This window comes from Acomys russatus, chromosome 29 (assembly GCF_903995435.1).
Source record: "Acomys russatus chromosome 29, mAcoRus1.1, whole genome shotgun sequence".
NCBI classification, from domain to species: domain Eukaryota; kingdom Metazoa; phylum Chordata; class Mammalia; order Rodentia; family Muridae; genus Acomys; species Acomys russatus.
The window spans coordinates 27,395,455-27,418,183 of record NC_067165.1 but is presented as its reverse complement, the minus strand read 5'-3'; the positions used below and the strand labels follow the sequence as shown (position 1 = coordinate 27,418,183).

Below are 22,729 nucleotides of genomic sequence, written 5' to 3'. Positions count from 1 at the left end.
TGTGTGTACACACACACACACACACACACACACACACACACACACACACACACACACTAGCTGGGCAGTGGTGGCACATGCCTTTAATCCCAGCACTTGGGAGACAGAGGCAAGTGGATCTCTGAGTTCAAAACTAACCTGATCTACAGAGTGAGTTCTAGGACAGCCAGGGCTAAAACAGAGATACCTTGTCTCGAGAAACCAAACACACACACACACACACACACACACACACACACACACACACACACACACACACACATACACGTTTAAATTTTTTTTTTAGATTTATTTATTTGTTTATTTTGTATATAGTGTTCTGTCTGAACACCGGGAGAGGATACCAGGTCTCATTATAGATGCCTGTGAGCCACCATATGGTTGCTGGGAATTGAACTCAGGACCTTTGGGAGAGCAACCAGTGCTCTTAACCTCTGAGCCATCTCTCCAGCCCCATGTTTAAAATTTTTAAAGAGTTTTTTTTTCTGTTTTATGTGTGTGGGTGTTTTGTCTGCATCATGTGTATCTATGTACCCCGTGGTACACAGTGCTCGTGAGAGGGTTGTGAGCTACTATGTATGCGCTTGTGCTGGAAATCAGTCCTGGTTGCTCTGGAAGAGCAGGTAGTTTTCTTAACAGCTGAGCCATCTCTCCAAGCCAATTTTGTATGTTTGTTTGTTTGGGTTTTTTTGTTTGTTTTGGTTTTTTTTTTTTTTTTTTTTTGAGACAGGGTTTCTCTCTGTAGCCTTGGCTGTCTTGGGCTCACTTTGTAGACCAGGCTGGCCTCACTCACAGAGATCTCCCTGCCTCTGCCTCCCAAGTGCTGGGATTAAAGGCGTGCTCCACTACCACCTGTTTTTGTTGTTGTTTTGGTTTTTCAAGACAAGGTCTTTCTGTGTAGCCTTGGCTGTCCTGGACTCGCTTTGTAGACCAGGCTGGCCTTGAACTCACAGTGATTTGCCTGCCTTTGCTGGGATTAAAGGCGTGTGCCTCTACTCCTGGTTTAAGCCAATATTTTTTAAATCTCAAAGTATATATTAATGAGCAAGTAGCAACCCTGAGGGTTAGTAGTACAATTCACTTAGGTAATTGATTTCTAAGAAAGAGCTTGCAAATCAGGTTTGGTTACACACACAAATAATCAAGTCCTTGCACTTGGTGGGAGGTGGAAATAAGAGGATTAAAAGTTTAGGTGGTGGTGGTGGCGCACGCCTTTAATACCAGTACTCGGGAGGCAGAGGCAGGCGGATCGATGTGAGTTCCAGGCCAGCCTGGTCTACAAAGCAAGCCTAGGACAGGCAAGGCTACACAGGGAAACCCTGTCTCAAAAAAAAAAAAAAAAAAAAAAAAAGCTGGAGAAATGCCTCATGCCTCAGCAGTTAAGAACACGGACTGCTCTTCCAGAGGACCTGAGTTCAATTCCCAGCACCCACATGGTAGCTCACAACTGTCTGACATCCACAGACATACATGCACACAAAACACCGATGCACATAAAAATAAATAAATTATATTTTTTACAAAAGTTCAAACTAGGTACGGTGGCCCACACCTTTAATCCCAGCACTCAGGAGGCAGAGGCAGGTGGATTGCTGTGAGTTCAAGGCCAGCCTGGTCTACAAAGTGAGTCTAGGACAGCCAAGGCTACACAGATAAACCCTGTCTTGGGAGCGTGGGGGAACCTTGACTTGGGGCACATGTCACTTTTTCCAAGAAGATGATTTCCAGAGATCAGCTCCCTGACTAGCTTAAGAGGCCTAAGAAAGGGTCTGGCCTGGTCTCAGTCCTACAGAACCTCTGGTCCTGGTTGTGGGAGCTAGGGGAGGCCCTGGCTGTAAGGGTCATTTAGATTACTGGCCACATCTGGTCCTGGTTGTAGGAGCTTGATGTGGCCTGGCCCAGCAGATCACCAGGAATGTTAATCCCCTCAGTTCCTCGCTCTCTAGATGGAAGAACAAGTTTTACATCTTTTCCTGCGTGCTTCACATTCCTGGGGACCTTGCAGTGCCCTCGGGGTCAGGGGCACAGCACTGAGGCTGTTTGGCTGCCAGGTTTAAAGGTCTGAAATGACCTGTGAGGAATTGGCCTTTTCAGCCCTGAAATTCTATTCTTTGATGTTGGTGGGCATGCACAGGTGTGTGGCTGACCTACTTCTAGACTCCTTTCCCAGGCGCCTGTCAAGAGCTGCCAGAAGTCATAGCTTAGAGTGCTCCGGGTCTTACTACCCTACACACTGCCTCCTTCCCACAGACTCTCACCTCCTGTGGATTATGTCCCGTCATTTTTCTAGAAGCAGAACAACTGCAGCTTGGTTCATGGTCCTGATGACCAACACATGATGTGTGGGTCCCTTGTGCCACAAGAAGCTGGACAGTCTTGTCATTGTAGTCAACCCTGGAGTGACCGCCTGAGCCGTCCATGTGGCACCACTGTTTCAGAGACGTGGACAGTCCTCCTGCATGTCTCTTCTGGTGTTTTTTTTGTTGTTGTTGTTTGTTTTGATTTTTTGGGTTTTGGTGTTTTAAAAGTACATTTTCCCGGTTGTGTGGTGGTAGCACACACCTTTAATCCCAACATTTAGGGAGCAGAGGCAGGGGGATCTCTAAGTTTGAGGCTATCCTGGTTTCCAGGACAGCCAGGGCTACACAGAGAAACCCAGAAAAAAAAAATCTAAATTTTATTTCTTTGTTGTTCTTGTTTTTTGTTTGGTTTGATTTTGGGTTTTTTGTTTGTTTGTTTTGTTTTATTTTTTGAGATAGGCTTTCTCTGTGTAGCCCTGGCTGTCCTGGAACTAGCGCTGTAGACCAGGCTGGCCTCGAACTCAGAGATTTCCCTGCCTCTGCCTCCTGAGTGCTGGGACTAAAGGCCTGCGCCACCACCACTAGACTGAAAATACATTCTCAAAATATATTATTATCATTTATATAGGTGTGTGATCTGGGTTATAGCCTATGTGCGGAAGTAATAGACAGCTTTGTGGAGTTGGTTCTCTCCTTCCTTTTTGGCTGCCCAGGGTTGATTCCAAGTCACAGGATTGTATGGCAAGTGCCTTTACTCACTGGGCAATCTTTCCATGCATGTGCGCCCCCTGGTGGCCATGGTGGTACACTACAATGTGGCAGCAAGGAGGGCTCTCCTTTTTGTTTCTGCGTTGCTGGGATCTATGCTATCTTCCAACAGGATTAAAGATTGCTGCTTGCCCCTAAAAACATTCCTTCTCCTAATGTGCATATGGCAAGGCAGAAAAAGTCTTGTTTACTTTCTCTGCCAAATAAAAACTAAAAAGGAGAGCTGGAATATAGCTCTGTGGTAGAGCACTTGCCTGTCATTCTCTATGCCAGTCTGTCCTGAGTACAGGGAATGACAGAGAGGAGACACACACACACACACACACACACACACACACACACACACACACACACACACACACACACACACGCTCAACTAACATCAACCCCAAACATTTTCTTCCTCAGGGTTAGCTGATAACACTGTGTCCTATTTGTATATCAAGGGCACGTTTATAACTGTTTGAACTGTTTGGTTTTGTCCCATGTGTCTGGAACGCCCTGTTCCCCACTTCCCTGGGGTGATGGTGGTGGTCTCTGCAGTGGTCAGCCCTTCCCCCCAGTGTCCAGCATCTGTCCCTTTGCTGTTATAAGGAGCACTGTACTGACTGTTTTTGCCCAGATCCCCTCTTCCCTTACTCACTTAGAAGTGAGAGTTTCAGGTCAAAAGAAACTTTGTTATCCAGTTTCCCAATTTTTCCACAGAAACAGACCGTTAAAAAATACCCAATCTCCTAAAACTCCTGGTTTATTCTTTCCAGTTCTGAACCACTTCAGCTTTGTTACCTTAGCTCTGGAATCATGTGTGCTTAGTCACCAGCATCAAACCTGGATGGACGGATGTGTGGGTGGACAGATGTGTGGATGGACGGATGTGTGGATGGACAGATGTGTGGGTGGATTGACTGATATACAAATAAAGCTGACAAGCTTGGGTTTGAACAGTTGGACTGTGTTCTGAAACTCGATCATTGGCTTTACTTTACTTTGGTACTGGAATTGAACCCAGAACTTCATACATGTTACACATGTAGTCTGCCAATAAGCTACAGCCGTAGCCCATGCTCCTTAAAGGTGGTTTTCTTTGCCTGTGCTAGGGACTGAAGTTAGGTTTTCACACATGCTAGGTGAATGCTCCCCACTGAGATACATTCCCAGCCTCCAGGGTATAATGAGATTATTTTCAGTGTCAGCAAGATAAAGTAGCTGCCCTGTGGTCTGGGTTTGGAAGTTCTCTGTAAGTGACAGCTAGGACTCATCCACTCAGCTCCTGCTTGGAGAAGAACCAGGAAGAGGGCTCCTTAGCAATCCAGCTCCGTGTAAGTGGCGGCTACGCTGACTGCGCGCAGCTCACTGCCCATGGTTACTTCAGTGAGCTTTTAGAGATGACCTTACTTTCCTGAGTGGCATGAGAGCGAAAAGGCGCGCTGACATCCGAGTCAGTCTCCTCTGATAGCCAGCTCTGCCCTATCTCCTGCCAATCATTCACTTTCTCCTGAGCAGTTCCTGCCTCATGCTGGAGACCGAATCTTGATCACTGGGGCAGCTGACTCCAAGGTGCACGTCCATGACCTGACGGTAAAGGAGACGATCCACATGTATGGAGACCACACAAACCGCGTGAAGCGCATCGCCACAGCACCCATGTGGCCTAACACGTTCTGGAGTGCCGCTGAGGATGGACTCATCCGGTAAGTGGCTCTGCCAGGCGCCTCCTTCCACAGACCTGGCCTCTCCCTTCAGCAGGGGGACTGGATCTCCCCTGTTCCCGTGTCCCTTGTGTGTTTGCCCTGCTCCCTTCAGACAAAGGTGGCGCCATTGCCCTTTTTTCCTTTTCCCTTTGGGGTGCTGGGAATCAAACCTAGGGTCTCTTGCATGCCAGTTAAGTTTTCCACCACTGAGCTAACGTGCCAACAGCCCCATTTCATGGGGGGATTAGATGTGGAGACAGGGTCTTGCTCTGTAGCCCAGGTTATACTTGGACCTCTTGACTATTGTTTTGAGAGAGGGTCTTTCTGTTCCCCGGGCTGGTTTCAGACTCTGGCTCTGCAGACCCCCGTCTGTGCTTCCTAAGCAGTTAGATTTACAAGCGCACCCCAGCATCCCCTGCTGTCACTGTTCTCTCCAGGTGCAGCCTTACAGCTTTCTCTCACTTCTCCAGCTTGCTTTAACTGTCCATCCCTTCTATTCCCTTATCTTCTTTCTGCTGTCAGAGAGATGCATTAAGTATAAACTCATTGCAGTGCAGTTACAGGCAGGGCTCTGAAGCCATAACAGAAGGCAGCACAGGTCCAATCCTAGTTCTCTCAGTGTTAGGTCTGAAGAGGCCACTCCACCCCAGAACTATAGTCTCTTCGTCTATAAAATAAGAATAATCACAATTGGTCAATGGCACATTCAGGAAGCACTTGCTGACCCAACTGCCTGGCCTGTTGTCAGGGCCAGCCGGTGGATGCCAACAAATCGAGCATCAGGTGGACTCTTGAGAACCTGGGTAGAGTCCCCATCAGCAGAAGTGTCCCAGCCCCATGAACAGAAGCTGGGCCTTCAAGAGCAGGCAAGAAGAGACAGAGTGGGTTCCCCACATGAGAGGTGTTGTGAAGGCAGGGTAAAGTTGCATACAAGATGCCTTTGTAGTTACTGGTTGAGAACACAGCTCAGTAGCAGAAAGCCCACCTAACATATTTGAAGCCCTAGAGTCAATTCCTAACTTTGGGGGCGGGGGGTGCAGGGAGGAAGGCCACAGATATAATTGGCCCACACAGAAGACTGAGGAATGTGGGGTATGTGAAATTGGGTCTTAAAAGTCAGACTAGAGTTCCATAAACTTAACACTTAGCAAGTGGCAGAAGAAGGATGTCAGACTATTTTAGGAAGAGCATTCAGTGAGGATGGCCTAGAAGGACAAGTAAACGAGTGAGGCCATTAGAGACACCTAGGCAAGAAATGTGTAAGTGCATGGGGGGTGCTGTGCCCCCTTCTGTAATGGCAGCAAAACCCACCCCGCTGCAGAGGCAGGTGTGTGCTGCTGCTGTAGGCACATGGGCTTTTCCTTTGCGTGCAGCTGGGGCCCGAGGGCTGGCCCTGGCTTTGGTGCCCTTTCACAGCTCTCAGATAAGCTCGGCTCTCTTTTTTCTTACCTCCCACTAGCCATGCAGCCCTTGTTTCCTAAAAGAAAGTAGATTAGGAAGGAGCAGATCTGAGTAAGTTTTTTGGGCTTGGAGGTTTTGGTTTGTTGATTGGTTTTTAAGACAAGGTCTTGCCAGGCATGGTGGTTCACACCTTTAATCCCAGCATTCAAGGAGGCAGAGGCAGGTGGATATCTATGAGTTCGAGGCCAGCCTGGTCTACAGATAGAATCCAGGATAGCCAAGGTTACATAGAGAAACCCTGTCTCAAAAAACAAACTTAACAAAACAAAACAAAAAGAGGTCTTACTATGCATCTTAGGCTGTCCTCAAACTTACTGTGAGCCCAAGCCTTGAACTCATGATCCTCCTGCCTCAGCCTTCTGAAAGCTAGGATTCCAAACATCTACCATGACACCCAGCCAGCAGAACAGTTACATGCCGTAGTCTTAGCCGGTTATCCCTGCTCTGCACTTCAAAGCTGTGACATCCCACACAGTTTACTGCATTTCTTTGAACCTCAGTGTTCGGGGCTGGTGGTGTTTTAATTAAATAGTACGTGTGAAACACTCAGGGCAGTATTGGATGAACAGAACAGTTTCACTCAGTATTTATTACTAATCACTGGCAGAATAATAGTAGCAGTAGTGCTGACATTTATAAAATCTGAACTGGAGTATCTACCCTAAGGGGTTAATTTAGGATAAATCAAAATATGCTAAGAAGCCTACTGCAAGCCGGGCCTATAGTTTCAGTGCTCAGGGATGCAGAGGTAGGTGGGATCTCTGTGAGTTCAAGGCCAGCCTGATCTACAAAGTGAGTTCCAGGATAGCACCTGTCTCGGAGCAGACGCCCTCTGCTCTGGCATTACAAGGACATGGTTTCTCCTCTTCTTCCTAGAAGTGGTGTAGCCACTAAATCTGTCCTCTGTTACAGCCAGTACGACCTCCGGGAGAACAGCAAACACTCAGAGGTGCTGATTGACCTGACAGAGTACTGTGGCCCCATGGTGGAGGCCAAGTGCCTCACCGTCAACCCCCAGGATAACAACTGCCTGGCAGTCGGGGCCAGTGGGCCCTTTGTGAGACTCTACGACATTCGCATGATCCATAACCACAGGTAGGACCAGCAGCCTCGTGGGCAGCCCACAGGGGACACTGGCCTGTGATCCCATCCCATGAGTCACTAGTTATCTCAGCGTTATTGGTATCTGTACAGAGTAGTGGTCTTTTTAATTCCAGTCTTTATCTGGGGGTGGGAGTGGGGTGGGGGGGTAGCTTCATAAGTGCCATGGTGCATGCGTAGAGGTCAGAGGACCTTTAGGGAGTTAATTCTCTGACTTCATCATGTGGGTCCTGGGGATCACACTCAGGTCATCAGACTTGGCATGTGGAGCCTCTTAGCAACCCCAGAGTCAGTCTTGGTTTTTGTTTTTTCCTCTGCCCACTGCTTTTTGTTTTTTGAAGCAAAATTTTGTTTCTTCCCCCCCCCTTTTTTTTTTAAGATTTATTTATTTATTATTCTGCATGCATGTACACCTACATGCCAAAAGATCACATTGTAGATGGTTGTGAGCCACCATGTGGTTGCTGGGAATTGAACTCAGGACCTCTAGAACAGCAGTCAGTGCCATTAACCTCTGACCCATCGCTCCAGCCCAGAAGCAAAGTTTTGTTACATAGGCTTGTCTGGTCTAGAACTCACTATATAGACCAGGCTGGCCTTGAGCTCATAAACATACACTCTGTCTCCCAGGTGCTGGGATAGTGTCACCACACCTGACCCCAGAGTTAGAGTCTTACACATGGAATATTTTGTACATATAATTTTATTTATTGGGACTGGAGAGATGGCTTAGTGGCTAAGAGCACTGGCTGCTCTTCCAGGGGACCCGGTTCAATTTCTAGCACCTATATGGGAGTTCACAGCTGTCTGGAACTCCAATTTCATGGGATCCAACACCCTCAAACAAACATGCAGAAGAAACACTAATACTCATGAAATAAAAATAAAGCATTAAGGGGCTGGAGAGATGGCTCAGAGGTTAAAAACACTGACTGCTCTTCCAAAGGTGCTGAGTTCAATTCCTAGCACCCACATGGTGGCTCACAACCATCTATAATGAGATCTGGTGCCCTCTTCTGGCCTGCAGTTGTACATGCAGGCAGAACACTGTATACATAATAAAGAAATACATCTTTTTAAAAATAAATAAATAAATAAAAGTATTAAAAACATTTTTATCGGCCAGGCATGGTGGCACACACTTTTAATCCCAGCACTCTGTGAGGCGGATCTCTGTGAGTTTGAGGCCAGCCTAGTCTACAAAATGAATCCAGGACAGCCAGGGTTGCACAGAGAAACCCTGTCTTGAAAAAGAAAACAAAACAAAAGAAAGAAAGAAGAGGGCTGTCTCCCCTCGCTCGTTCTCCAGCCTCGGCCTCTGTGACTGGGACAGGCCTGGTCTGCTCTGCTTTCATTGGTGGATAGGCCCACAGCCCTCCCAACAGCAAGCCTTGAGGTTGCTAGTGGCAGGAGGACAGACACCTTCTGTCCCTCTGTATCTCTAGGAGCACAGCCCTGGGTTTCCTCTGGCATGTGATCCAGCCTGCCAGGGACAAAACTAGAGTTTTGACCTGTCTGATTTTCTTCCCATCAGAAAGAGCATGAAGCAGAGTCCTTCAGCGGGTGTGCACACCTTCTGTGACCGGCAGAAGCCCCTTCCAGATGGTGCAGCGCAGTATTATGTGGCAGGTAGGCCCAGCCTGGCTCTTGACTAGACCCTGGGGCCATGGGGGAGGTAGGGGGGAAGGGGCATGGGGTGGGAAGAAGGAGGGAGAGGGGAGGACGGGGATGACAGCAGTCAAGAACAGGGAGTTTGGAATCAGACAGATCTGAGCTTTACTCCTGACTTGCCATTGACTAGCTGTGTAACTGTCAACAAATCACTTAACCCTGGTGAGCTTCTTCTCTGTAAAATGGGATTGTAATCCCAGAACTCCTGAGGCTAAGGTGGGAGGCTCAACACCACAGCACTGATCAGGAGTAAAGATCGAGACCCTGCCTCAAAGACACAAAATGACTGAGGACGAGCATAAGCGGCTGGCCCTTTGCCTGTACCAAGGGCTCCGAACTTGGAGCCACTCCATGAAGCTGATTGCTAGCATTTTCACTTTGACTGTCTCTACCTCTTTAAGGGGCTTAAAAGTCTCATCCTAGGGTCACTGTGCTCTTGTTGGCAGGGCACCTGCCGGTCAAGCTGCCCGACTATAACAGCCGTCTGAGAGTGCTGGTTGCCACTTATGTGACCTTCAGCCCCAATGGCACAGAGCTGCTGGTCAACATGGGAGGAGAGCAGGTAGGCTCAATGCCTGGTGAGACCCTCCCACCATCCGTCCCTGTCTTGGCAGATAAAAAGCAACAGCTTCTAGCTGGGCATGGTGGTGCACACCAATAATCCCTATACTTGGGGAGGCAGAGGCAGGCAGATCTCTGTGAGTCCCAGGCCAGCCTGGTCTACAAAGCGAGTCCAGGACAGCTAAGGCTACACAGAGAGACCCTGTCTCAAACCAAAAAAAAAAAAAAAAAAAAAAAATGGGGAATAGGGGCTAGAAAGATGGTTCAGAGGTCAGGAGCACTGGCTGCTCTTCCAAAGGTCCTGAGTTCAATTCCCAGTAACCACATGGTGGCTCACAACAGGCTGTAATGAGATCTGGTGCCCTCTTCTGGCCTGCAGGTGTATATCTCAACAGAGCACTCATGCATATTAATTAATTAATTAATTAATTAATTTAAAACTAGCTATTTACAGTGACTTCAAGCAAGTGTCTATATTTTTCTGAGCCTCAGTTTCCTCTTCTGTGAGGAAATCTTTGAGGCTCAGAGTTTAGCCAGGCTGTGATCTAGGGCCAGCTTTGAGAAGTGTCACTCAATAGTACCAAAGTGCTGGACCCTCTGTTAGTGTGCTCTCAGCTCAAGGTGTGCTGCCGAGCCTTGTAGAAATCCATCTCCAGCCACCATTATGATAATGCTGTGGCACTAGCATTATCATAGGCATGATAGGGACAAATGCAACACAAAGTGTCCTGAGGCTGACAATGACCCCTTACAGAGCAGGGTGTAAACACACACAAAAGAGAGGGCTGGACAGCGGGTGGTGAGGATGAGGGCCTGGCGGAGAGAGCAGGCAGAGGCAGGGGCCCTGGCTTCAGTCCTGCTCTTAGGACCCTGGTAAAGTCTGACATTCTGAATCTGCAGAAAGGATGGTGGTAGAACCAACGGGCTCTCTGTGCTGGGCATTCTGGGGTAAGTCCATCTAGGACACCCAACAGATCCGAGACCAACACTGAGCAAGTGTCAACAGATAATAGTTGCTTACTGAGAGCAGTCAGTGCAGTGTCACTTTTCGTAGCTTCTCTTCTCTGAGGCCTCAGTTTTCCAGTCTGTAAAACAAGATATCTATGGCCTTTGAGGACTTTTCTAATTTAAATATGTGCTTCCAGTTAATGACCATGTCAGCAAGGGCTTTGAGTAGTCCTACAGCCTGCCCCAAGAGTCCAAAGCCAGGAGGAGTTTCCTGCTCAGGGTTCCTGTCTGGGTGGTTCCATGCTCAGTGCTCACAGTCAGCTCAGAACTCTGGTCTTAAAAGCTCCAGCATCTTCCATCTCTCCCCAACTCAGGTGTATTTGTTTGACTTGACTTACAAGCAACGGCCATATACTTTCCTCTTGCCTAGAAAATGTCACTCAGTGGGTAAGTTCTCCCTAAGGGAGTCTGTGCTGTGGTGGGTGGGGCCTTGCGTGCTTCACCTCTGTGGAGAAGCCTAGATCTCTACAGTAGCCTTTTTAGGACAACCACAGCAGGTCAGAGAAGTCCGTCAACCCTTTGCATCCTGCCCCTATGGGTGATGGGTCCTCCCGGTACCGTGCTGCCTAAGAACTTGAAGTAGTTGCCGGTTCCCTTCTTATCCTGGTTCCTGGATTTCTTTCTGTGGCTTACAGCTGATGCACCCACCTTCTCACCCCTCATCCCTCCCCAACCTCCGCTGCAGGGAAATGTCAGACAGAAGCTATGTCCTCTTTTCACCAGCAGAGGGTGCACAGGCTTTTCTTTTTACCATTGCCAGTCTGTCCTGACTTGTTTTCTGGGACTGGCTTTGACCTGGGAGGGTAGTCAGACATGCTGGAAGCCAAAGGCATGTAGAGGACTGAAGCCCTCCTCCTGAGCTGTCACTCTTACTTTCTGTACATCCTTCCAGAAGTCCAAAATGGCAAGATGTCTACCAATGGTGTGTCCAATGGCGTGTCGAATGGCCTACACCTCCACAGCAATGGCTTCCGGCTGCCGGAAAGCAAGGGGTGTATCAGGTGAGGCCAGCTGATTTTGATCACCTTTCATGTCTTAGTTACAGCTTATGGATGAGCATGTCCTGTAAACCTCTCTTCTGGGGGCCAGACTACTCAGCAGTCAAGTCAGAGGACCCAGCTTCCATTTCCAGAACACACAGAGCAGCTCACAACTGTCTGCAGCCTCATTTCCACTAGATCCAGTGCCCTCTTCTGGCCTCCTCCAGCACACACATACAGACATCGATGTAGGCAAAACACCCACGATACAAAAAGAAATGTCAACAAAAGTTTAAAACACACATGTGTGTGTACACACACACACACACACACACACACACACACACACACTTCCTCCTGACCTGAATGCAGATAGGAATCCCAGATGGTGGACTGCCGCTTGCCCCTCTGTAGCAGCCGCTGGGGTAAGGGTGCAGGGGCTAGCTGCCTCTCCCACACAGACGATGCCTCCCTGGTATTTTATTCCCACTTCATAGCACATCCCTGCCTCTGTTCTCTTCTCTCCCCTCTCCTGCGCTTAGATGCATGATGTTCAAATTCCCCAAAGTCATAGGAAGAGGTAGGATGGTCACAAGGTCTATCTCAGTGTGGGGGCAGGCCACATCGGTGGCTGTCACCTCAGCCAAGCATTTGATTAATAATTGCTTTTTAGCTGTCCAAACAGCCTTCCCTCTGCCTTTCTTTTACTGGCTCACAGTATTTGGGATTGTGTGCATATTCTCTCATGGTAATAGGTAATAACCCAAGCTCAGGGTGCGAGTGGCCCCTTCTCCTGGGTGCCAGTGAGATCCTCGGGTCCACGAAACAGTGCGCAGCCCTTGGGTAGGACTACCAACCTTTAGCTGGTCTGACCTGGCTCCTCTCGCCTGGCTCCTCTCGCCTGGCAGCCCCCAGGTGGAGCTACCCCCGTACCTGGAACGTGTGAAGCAGCAAGCCAACGAAGCCTTTGCCTGCCAGCAGTGGACCCAGGCCATCCAGCTGTACAGCAAGGCTGTGCAGAAGGCCCCTCACAACGCTATGCTCTATGGGAACCGAGCTGCCGCCTACATGAAGCGCAAGTGGTGAGTGGGCTCGCAGGGGACCCGGGGCAGAAGGGGCGGAAGCACCCGGACCCACGTTGCTAAGGCACCCAGAGAAGGTGGCATTGGCTCCCACCAGCTCACAGAGCCACTCCTTTCCACCAGGATCCCTCAGGCACAAGACATTTAGTGCTGCAGGAACTTCCCACCTTGCTTTGTTGTAAAGTGTGAGTGAAGCAGGGGTTGAGGGAATTGTTCCTGATTACTGGAGAATCGGCCTTGCCTTGGACTTTGGACAGAACAGTGAAATCTTGGTAGCTGCTACTGAGGCGCTTGATGAACTAACTCAGTTGGTATCTTCACAAGATGACTCTGTAGCCAAATGGCCCTACATCTGCTTTCTGGGCTTTTAGGCCCACTCACTGGACCAAGTACAAATCAGACCTCAGAGGCCTGAGGTCAAGTAGATTATGTTGGGATAGGTGGTAAAGGGACAGATCGGTCAGTATCCTAAGACACTCTGCATCTTCAGAGACCACCAGGGATCCAGTCCTGCCTGCAGCACCATCAGACAAGCAGGCAGGCGGACCCCCATCCCCCAGCCAGGGCCAAGACTAGATGGATAGAGCTGGGCCCACAGCCATCTCTGCTCCGTCTGGCATCCGTCGGCTCTGCCCAGACAGACAGGCCAGCTGGTGTGCCATCGTCTGGCTGAAACTAGGCAGGCCTGGGAAAGCTTAAGAAACCCACCCAAGTCAGCAGGATGGGGGTGGGGAAGATACCACACACGCAGAAGTTAGCTTAAGCATCAGGAGTTTCCCCAGGGATCAAGGGGCACCCACATTCAGAAGAGGACTATCTGGGGGCCACCTGAGGTGTGTCACCTCTGTTCCAGGGGTTGGGTAGGATGTGGCAGCCTCATCAAGAGCTCAGCTTTGTGTCTGTATTTTTGCTGAGAGAAGTTGGTGGTTTCCTAACCCACAGCTTGTTTTCTGAGCTCCTAGTATGTACTAGGTACTGGGGAGACAGTTCTGTCCCTGAGTTCCTGTGCCCTGAAGTGTGCAGTCGCTGGACCAAGGATTAAGTGTGTGACATAGTTCAGCCTGAAACATGCAAGATGCAGGAAGCAGTAAGTCTTGTTAATGGTCAGGCAAAGTGCTGTGGGCATCGAGAGGAGTTGAGTCACCTAGCTCAGGATCAGGGAAGCCTCAGGAAGAGGTGGTGCCTGAATGGGCTTGAAGTGTGGGCAGCTTAGGCAAGGAGATGAGGGGGTGGAGAGGACTGTGGGGAAGGACACTGCAGGGAGATGAAATGGTGTGAACAAAGGCCTGGGGGCGGGGACTGACTGAAGAGCCTGCCTCAGAACAGCAAATCCATTTGGCTGGAGCGTAGGGTTCTGGAAAGGACTGGCAGGGGCTGAGTCTGTGAGGTAGCCTGGGGCTTGCCTGGAAAGGGCTTGGAATGCAGAGGGTGGCGTCTGGCCTGGATTCAGTGTGTGATGGGCAGCTACTGGAGAGATTGGAGCACGGATGTGCAGAGGGCTGTCTTTTCAGGGACACTGATCTGGCAGAGCATTGAGGATGGGTGAGCCCTGGGGCCAGCCTGCATTCCCCCCCGCCCATCCCCACATGCCTGCCAGTGACCCCTAGAATGTGACATTCTGTCCCAGGCCAGTCTCCCCAGGGCTGCCATCTGCTCCTGGAAACAGACCACCCTCTGGCTCCCGGCTGGTCTCTGGGCTGGCTCTTGCTAGGAGCTCAGAAGGGGCACCTTGCAGGCAGTAATTGGGTTTCCACACAGTGCCTGCTCCTTCGTCATAGCCACTCATCCTGACGCAGAGCGCACACCAAAGTGGCTCTGTTTCCTGCCTGCCCCACATTGCTTAGCTGACCCTTCCTAGTCTAGGGGCTCCAAGGGCTGGGTGCTCCTCTCACTTACCTGGCAACAGGAGAGTCTGGGAGGCACCTTCTGGAACAGGCTGATGGTAGCCATACAGGAGCCTTGTGAGCTATGCCCTTGGAGGGACCCTTGGCTTTAGGGGTTGCTGCTCATTTGTCACCTGGGGAGATAGGCCCACCTTAGCCCAGCATTGAAAAAATGAACATATACATGTTTCTATAGGGCAAAGTGGTTCTCACTACAGACAGGGGCAACAGGAGAGGTGTGCCTCCTGTCCTGGCTCAGCATAAGAAAAGGAGGGCCTCTCCCCCTTACACCCCTCCAATAAAAAGCATCTCCACTTTCCTTTATCTATACTTTTCCATTGGAGAGAAGAGTAGAGAGGAGTTGGAGCTCCTGGTGCGCACAGCCCCCTCACCATCAGCTTCCAGAGAGCTGACTTTGCCAGACAGTCAGGCCCCATCCTCCAGCCCCAGGAGGTGGAGGCCACAGCTGCTGCAGATCAGTCAGCCAGGGCAGAGGGGGGTCTGGCTAAGGGCATGCTGCCTGCTGGTCAGACCCCGAGCCCCCGGCCTAGCACTTCTGGCTTCTCCAGACCACAGAACTGTCCTTGAGGGCCCCCTGCCTCAGACGTAGCTTTGAAGGCCAGCAGGGGGACTTGAGGGGGTGGATGGAGGAAGAGAGAAGGAGGGCTTGGGGAGCCTGAGGTGGGCAGGATGCCAGGCCTTCTGCTGCAGAGCTGCGGGTGCCTGAGGTGACCAGTGCGCAGTTGCAGCCTGTGCCCGGCAGAGGGCAGCCCAACACTGCTTTTCACTACCTCAGGCCTCAGGATTCCTGACTTGCTCCTCAGCTTACTTGGCTCCCAAGGAATACTGGGGTAAGCCAAGCCTCCTTTACCTCCATGTCTCCTCGCCGTGAGGTCTGTCAGAGATAGCCTGGAGGCAGCCACAGGAAACGGAGACTGCTGGAGAACTTGTGTTTGCCACAGGACCTCACCTCTAAGCTACATCCCTCTACCTCCCCAGGGATGGTGACCACTACGACGCCCTCCGAGACTGCCTCAAGGCCATCTCCTTAAACCCCTGCCACCTGAAGGCGCACTTCCGTCTGGCCCGGTGCCTCTTTGAACTGAAGTATGTGGCTGAGGCTCTGGAGTGCCTGGATGACTTCAAAGGGAAGTTCCCCGAGCAGGCCCACAGCAGTGCTTGTGATGCACTCGGCCGTGACATCACAGCTGCCCTTTTCTCCAAAAGTGACGGTGGTGAGTGAGTGCCGAATGGTCTGGAAAAGGCATGGTTCTGTGATCCAAAGGCCCTTGCTTCAGATGTGGATTCAGTCTGCTGAGCCCTAAAACTCACTTAACATAGCTGAAGGAGGGGACAGCCAGCACCTCCTACGGAAAGTTTGCGGTGCGGGTTACGGCTAGCATTCAAGGCACCAGGTAGAGCCCAGTCAGGCTGTGTGGGCCCCAGCTGGAGCTTCCTTCCCCGCCTGTTCCCAGACAGGGCCTTGGCAGCGCACTGGGCTGAGAGAGGCGAGTGATGTTTGCTGCCTTTGTTCTGATCTGTGCACGTGCTGCAGACAGTGGCGAGGGCAGTGCTGAGGCCCAGCTTCTCCAGGGGAGCTGTGTGTGGCCATGGATACAGCCTCCAGACCAGTCTCATCTGCAAAGGGCACCGGAAGTCTGCCTGGGTCCTCTAGCTAGAGTTGCAGGCCAGGCTAATGGGCTACAAATATGGAAAATGGGCTGACTGGAGGCGGAGAACTAGCTGTGTGGGAGCCATGTCCAGGCTGAAGCCAGCAGTGCGTCTTTCTACAGCCCGCCTCTCAGTTCTCCAGAGGAAAGTGGAGGCGGGGTGGGGGGGGGGGCTTTATTGCTTGTTCTGGGCTGAGGGCTGTGAGGAAATGAAGGGACCTTTCTCACCTCCCTTCATCTCTGCCCCAGAGGAGAAGAAGGCAGCTGGCGGCGGCGGCGGCGGTCCAGTTCGCCTTCGAAGCACAAGTCGCAAGGACTCCATCTCAGAAGACGAAATGGTGCTGCGGGAGCGGAGCTGTGACTACCAGTTCCGCTACTGTGGCCACTGCAACACCACAACGGACATCAAGGAGGCGAATTTCTTTGGCAGGTCTGAGGCCCTGAACGGGAGGAGGGTGCCCATGACAGTTGGCGGCAGGGGCTTGTGGGAGGGGCCACATGGGAAGACATGCCTGGCTCTGCCTTTGTCCCCTTTGGTGCCTCTGGCCAACCTGTTTCTTTGTCCATTCAGCGAAGCCACCCACCCACTCATGGAGTCCAGAGCTGTGCCTGGAACGGTTTCCTCTGCCCCTCCCCACTCTGTCTCGTGTCCCACTGGACACTTGGAGCTTTTCTTTGCTGCTGAAAAGGGAGGCAGGAAGTCTCAGAGGCTGGTCATCTCAGACCACTGTGTGCTCAGGAGGGCAGAGCCCGTATCCGCAGACACTACCACCCGTGCCCCAGCCTTCCTTTGTTTATGCCCTTTGGGTGTATGTCAAGATCGCCCCTGAATGTCAACAGTGTGTGAGGCCTGTGTTGTGGATGTACTGTCAGGTTTGGTGGTCTGGTAGTCTTGGGTTGCTGAGGGAAGGCTTAGCTAGATGAGGGTGTTCTTAAAGAGATAGATAGAAAGTTGGCTGGGCGTGGTGGCGCACGCCTTTAATCCCAGCACTGGGGAGGCAGAGGCAGGCGGATCACTGTGATTTCGAGGCCAGCCTGGTCTACAAAGTGAGTCCAGGACAGCCAGGGCTACACAGAGAAACCCTGTTTCGAAAAACAAAAACAAAAAGCAACCACCAACAAACAAAAACCCAAAAACCAACATCAGTGATTGTCTGGGTCCCTAGTGGTGGGATTATAGGTGTGCACCACCACACCCAGCTATCTGATTTTATTTTGAGACAGACTCTCACTAAATTGCTCAAAGTATCCTTGCACTCACTTTGTAGGCCCGGCTGGTTGCGGGGTTTTATATGCTACTAGTGATGACTAGGACGAGGGAGCCCATCTGCGTAGGAGAGTTCTTAGTCAAGGAAAGCCCCCTGGTATGAGGAACTGAGTGCTCCTGAGTTGCACCCAGCGCTCCTGAGTTGCACCTAGTCCCTCAAGCCTTTACTTGAGCCTTTAGAACAGTCTCCCACCTGACCTCCCTGCCCTTTGCCCCCTGCCAGCAATGCTCAGTACATAGTCAGTGGCTCTGATGATGGCTCCTTCTTCATCTGGGAAAAAGAGACCACCAACCTAGTCCGAGTGCTTCAGGGAGATGACTCCATCGTCAACTGCTTGCAGCCACACCCTAGCTACTGCTTCCTGGCCACCAGCGGCATCGACCCTGTTGTGAGACTGTGGAACCCACGACCAGAGGTGAGGGCACGGCAAGGTGGCCAAGGCTGCGCGACAAGGCACATGAGGGCTGTGTTTAGAGCCTCTAGCTGAGCATCAGGGTCAGGCTAGAAGCTGCTGGGAAGTGGGGAGCCCCTCGGCTTCAGAAAGCTCTTGAAGCAATCTTGGGGTGAGCCTGGCTTTTGTACCCGGGGAGTGTATCCTTGAGCTGGCCATAAAGGTGAAATGCCGATACACGAAGAGCAGGTGTGCAGGAGGGAAGGCAGAACCAGACCAGCCTCTCGTGGGAGCGCCTCAAGCTCCCCAGAGGCCTTTCTTTCATGTGCTCTGTGATGGCTCTGCTCAGAGGCTGTTTTGAGGGCTGACTCCTTGAGTCCAGGAAGGGGCACAGACTTTGGAGTTGATTCCTATGCACAGAGTACTTGAGCCAGTGTGGCCGCCTCTGTTCTCAGTAGAGTGGGCAGGTGTGCCTTCCCGGGGCAGCTGAAAGTTCACGTAGATCTGAATCCAGAACTGATTTGCTGTGACTTTTATAGAGAGGACCCCATGAGAGCCTTCCTTGAGAGAGAAAATGCAAAGGGCTATGAGAGGTAGGGGGCTGTATCTGGTCCCCAAGCCATGTGAGGCATCCCCCCGACATGTACTCCTGCCTGCGTATCCCCTCCCAGTGCGTTCACCTTGTGTGCCCCAAAGACACCTCAGTGTGATCTCTTAACATGTTCTGAAGTAGGTATTTCCTCTTATATTTCCCAGGATGTGTGTTTCCCTCCCCCAACCCCATGCCACAGTCCACGTGCCCTCTCTTATGCCCTCTGTCCCCGTCCAGTGCTCACTAGAACCCCCTCTTCACAGAGTGAAGACCTCACAGGCCGAGTTGTGGAGGATATGGAGGGTGCCTCCCAGGCCAACCAGCGGCGCATGAATGCCAACCCCTTGGAGGCGATGCTGCTGGACATGGGCTACCGGATCACAGGCCTTAGCAGCGGAGGCGCTGGGGCCTCTGATGACGAGGACAGCTCAGAGGGCCAGGTGCAGTGCCGGCCCAGCTAGATGCTCCTAGCCCCAGTCCCCAGCCATGTGCAGGAGGGCAGAGGGTTGGGTTCTGTTTTGGATTGTCTTCCCACCCTCATTTTTTCATTTCCCCTGTTTTGTTTGTTAGTTTGACACTGTGGGTGGGGATTGCTGCAACTTGCTGGCTTTCAGACTCTTGGGCTGATTGTCCCTTGACTGTCCCAAGCCCTGAGCAAAAAAGCAGGAGGGAAAGCCCCTCCGTCCGCCCTCACCTCCTGCTTCCGTGTCTCTGGAAACCCCTTCTGCCTCCAGTGGGGAGGCTAGAGCCAGAGCTGTCTTCAAGGACTGCCCTGCCCTTTAAGTTGGCAGCAGAAAGGGGGAGGAGCTCCCTGCTGGCAAAGGCCTGCCTTGGCCTGTTGTTGCCCACTCTTGCTCTCCTGCCTGCGGGGCTAGCTCCCCTGTGGTCTTTCTGGAAGGTCCCTTCACAGCCACCAGTGTTAGGGTGGAAGCAAGGAAAGATAGGAGCCCTGGAGTGGCAAAGTCAGGCCACCTGCCCTGGCGGCAGTGGGCAGTGGCAGGCGCCTCCTCATCCCCTCCTGGGCCTGTTCTCCTAGGCTGTCTCTGGGGGCTTTGCCTTTCCTATGATGTGGCAGAAGGTGGGGCACCTCGTCCCCACCCCACCTGCCCATGCAAGTACTTTTGCGCCATGGCCACTCTCCTGGGGCGCTCCTCGGCCTCACTGTGACCTTTCTGCCAGAGCTCCCAGCCAGGCCTACTCTGCTGAGGCGGCGCTTCCTAAGGCCCCTTCTTCTTGCCCTCCCTGCCCTCCCTTCCCACCCATGTGCTGAGCCGCCACAAAGACCAAAGAAGTGATGGCTTTTCTCTGTCCCCTGCTGCTCTAGGGGGAGGGGGTGGGGAAGTCCTTAGCTCAGCCATCCCTCCTGGGCAGCCCAAGCTTTACACTGGACACAGCGGCCACTCCACCACCAAGCTTTCCCTCTCCCTCTGCCCCCTCGGCTCCTGCCCTGGAGCCTCCCCCAGCCCTGTGTGCTTCCTCTGGGTCGCAGCCTTCCAGCTGCAGCCTCCAGGGAGAAGCAGCCCTCTTCCCTCCCTCCCTCCCCCCACCCACCCCTGTCTCTGCCAGGTGCCTCCTCTCAGTCAAGCTTCTGAGCAGCCCTGGAGACAGGAGGGCCATGTTAAAAGCTTTTTCACAGTTTTAAGAAGACTAGGGGGGGTGAGGCTAGTGGTGGGGGGTCTGGCACCATCTCATTGCTTTAATCTCAGCGACACAGGTGGCAGCTTCTTTCTCCCCCTTCCTGCCCCCCCAGGCCCTCATCCCACCCCTCTCTTCTAGCTTGGTAATGAAGTGTATTTATTGGTGAAGGAAACAGCTGCTGCTGCTTCTCCTGCTGCTGGGACTTGCTCCCCTGTCTCTTCCTCATGACCTTTCTCAAGCCAGGGAGGGGGAGCGGGAGTGTCGGGCTAGGCCCTGGGGCACAAGAACTGGCCAGGGTCCCTTTGCTTTCCTATGTTCAAGCCACCTGCCATTTCCCCCTCCCTGCCTCCTGTCCCCCACCCGCCTAGCCCAGGCCCTGCAGTGTGGAGAGACACATAAGCCTTACTGTCCTTGGGGGGCAGGAGCCGAGCCTTTTTGTTGCTCTGCTCCCAGGAGAGTGAGGGCAACGCAATTGATTAAAACCATTTTGTTCTAGTTGTGACTGGTGGCATTTGTTGGGGTATAATGGGTCTCGAGTCCCTCCCCGGGCACGCCATGGCTCTGTGACTTGGAGCAGCCACACCTCTGCCAGCCAGAATGAGGCCTGCCGGGGGGTGGGGGTGGGGGTCATCGTGGGCAGCAGCCACCCTGCCCAGCAGGCCGAGCACAAAGCCCAGAGCTGGTGGCTGTGACTTGGCATAAGCAGCCTTTACTCTCCGGGCCCTCCCCCGTGAAATGAAGGATTCTTTAAAAAACTAGAACCTAGATCAGTGGTGCACACTCTACCCTGTGATCCCAGACGCACGTATTCTTGTACACGTGTCATTGAAGCGGGTGTTTCACATGGTGGTGTTCACCCTTGCCTTACACTCTGTGTGCCCTTCTACTTTACTACAGGAAAAAACTGGTTGTAGCCTACTAAATGGATTTCAGGACCCATGGGGCTTGGTTTGGTTTTGTTTGCGGGGCAGGGTGGTGGTGGGGTTGTTCTGATTCCTAGATTTTCCAGTGATTTCTTAACCAGAAGATTCCAGAATCTCTCATCCTGCAACATTATAACAGTAATTTTTCATGAAGCTTCCTAAGCAAGAAAAAAAAGAAAGGCTGAGTTCAATTTATTAAGTATTTAAGTCGAATCACTTAGGAATTTTTATATCCTAGCAAATTTGTTGTGTTTTTGAAAATAATACAGATAAAGTAATTAGGAGAAATGTTTGAGGCAGGCTCATTAGCCCAGGCTGGACCTGAATTCACTATGGAGCCAAGAATGATCTTGAATTTCTGATCCTCCTGCTTTTGTCCCGAGTGTTGGGATTCACGGGTGTGCACCCCACACCCAGTTAATATGATGCAGTTTATTGCATAGTAGGATTGGAACCCAGGGCATCATACAGGCTGGGCAAGCACTAGCCACTGAGCAACAACCCCAGCCCTGTCTTTTCCTAAATTGCCAGTTAGAGGCGGGATCTATGTCCTTGGTGGGTGCTGCACAATTTTTCAAATATGTTCAAAGCAAACACCACTCATCACAGTAATAATTCCATATTGATTCATTTTATTACAGTGACTGCTAACAACCCAGTTTTGTTTTTGTTTGAGACAGGGCTCCTCTATTATACAGCCCTGGCTTTCCTGGTAGACCAGGAACTTCCGCCTGCCTTCCTAGCGCTGGGGTTAAAGGTATGTGTTACTGCATCCAGCAGAAACCCAACTCCCCCACTACCCCCAACAGGGTTTCTCTGTGTAGCCCTGGCTGTCCTGGGCTCACTTTGTAGACCAGGCTGGCCTTGAACTCACAAAGATCCGCCTGCCTCTGCCTCCCAAGTGCTGGGATTAAAGGTGCATGCCAAAGAAACCTAACTTCTTGAAAGGATGTAGTTGAAAGCAGTGTGATGCAGTCCGCAGACTACCTCAGGCTGGTCTCTTTCTCCAGTATATGTCGGTAGTCCTCCAATTTAAAACATGCCTCTTTGCTCCCAGCGTCTTACCAGGACACCATGAGGTCCTCTGATATAGCTTAGGAGCTGGTAGTGCCACAAGAACAGTTCCACTGTGAAACTTAAGACTCTTCTCAGCCAGGCGTGGTGGCGCACGCCTTTAATCCCAACACTTGGGAGGCAGAGGCAGGCGGATCGCTGTGATTTCGAGGCCAGCCTGGTCTACAAAGTGAGTCCAGGATGGCCAAGGCTACACAGAGAGACCCTGTCTCGAAAAACCAAAAAAAAAAAAAAAAAAAAAGACTCTTCTCCAGCCGGGTGGTGGTGGTGCATGCCTTTAATCCCAACACTTGGGAGGCAGAGGCAGGCGGGTTGCTGTGAGTTCGAGGCCAGCCTGTTCTACAAAGTTAGTTCAGGACAGCCAAGGCTACACAGAAACCCTGTCTCAAAAAAAAAAAGACTCTCTCTTTGTAGCTGTGGGAAGAACCAAGCTGAGCTAGCAGGCTGTGCCTCATCAGGCCAGGCATCCCCAAATTAACGCTCCAGAAGCTTCAAGGTAACCCCAGACCCTTGCAGAGAGGTACAGTATCCCAGGGCAAGGAAGCAGCAATCCAGTCCTAGGTGCGCCTTTGTAGATTTGGGGCAGGGTTATAGCTAGTGGAACTGAAGGAGCCCGTGTCCTCAGCAGAAGACTTGCCCTGTAGACACGGAGGAGCCCTTAGACTTC

The 22,729-nt window shown here is 51.6% G+C and overlaps 1 protein-coding gene across 1 annotated transcript in view; it reads left to right on the top strand.

Moving 5' to 3' along the window:
* Positions 1 to 19,969, top strand: part of Wdtc1 (WD and tetratricopeptide repeats 1) — a 51,495-nt gene extending 31,526 nt beyond the window's left edge. Inside the window, exons 6-16 of the mRNA XM_051171029.1 lie at positions 4,572 to 4,759; positions 7,133 to 7,315; positions 8,856 to 8,950; positions 9,439 to 9,554; positions 10,876 to 10,948; positions 11,454 to 11,562; positions 12,450 to 12,623; positions 15,506 to 15,741; positions 16,426 to 16,606; positions 17,667 to 17,859; positions 18,691 to 19,969. Coding sequence (XP_051026986.1) covers positions 4,572 to 4,759; positions 7,133 to 7,315; positions 8,856 to 8,950; positions 9,439 to 9,554; positions 10,876 to 10,948; positions 11,454 to 11,562; positions 12,450 to 12,623; positions 15,506 to 15,741; positions 16,426 to 16,606; positions 17,667 to 17,859; positions 18,691 to 18,888 — 1,746 coding nt within the window. The 3' untranslated portion in view covers positions 18,889 to 19,969. The remainder of the gene's footprint in view (positions 1 to 4,571; positions 4,760 to 7,132; positions 7,316 to 8,855; positions 8,951 to 9,438; positions 9,555 to 10,875; positions 10,949 to 11,453; positions 11,563 to 12,449; positions 12,624 to 15,505; positions 15,742 to 16,425; positions 16,607 to 17,666; positions 17,860 to 18,690) is intronic.
* Positions 19,970 to 22,729: the final 2,760 nt, after the last annotated feature.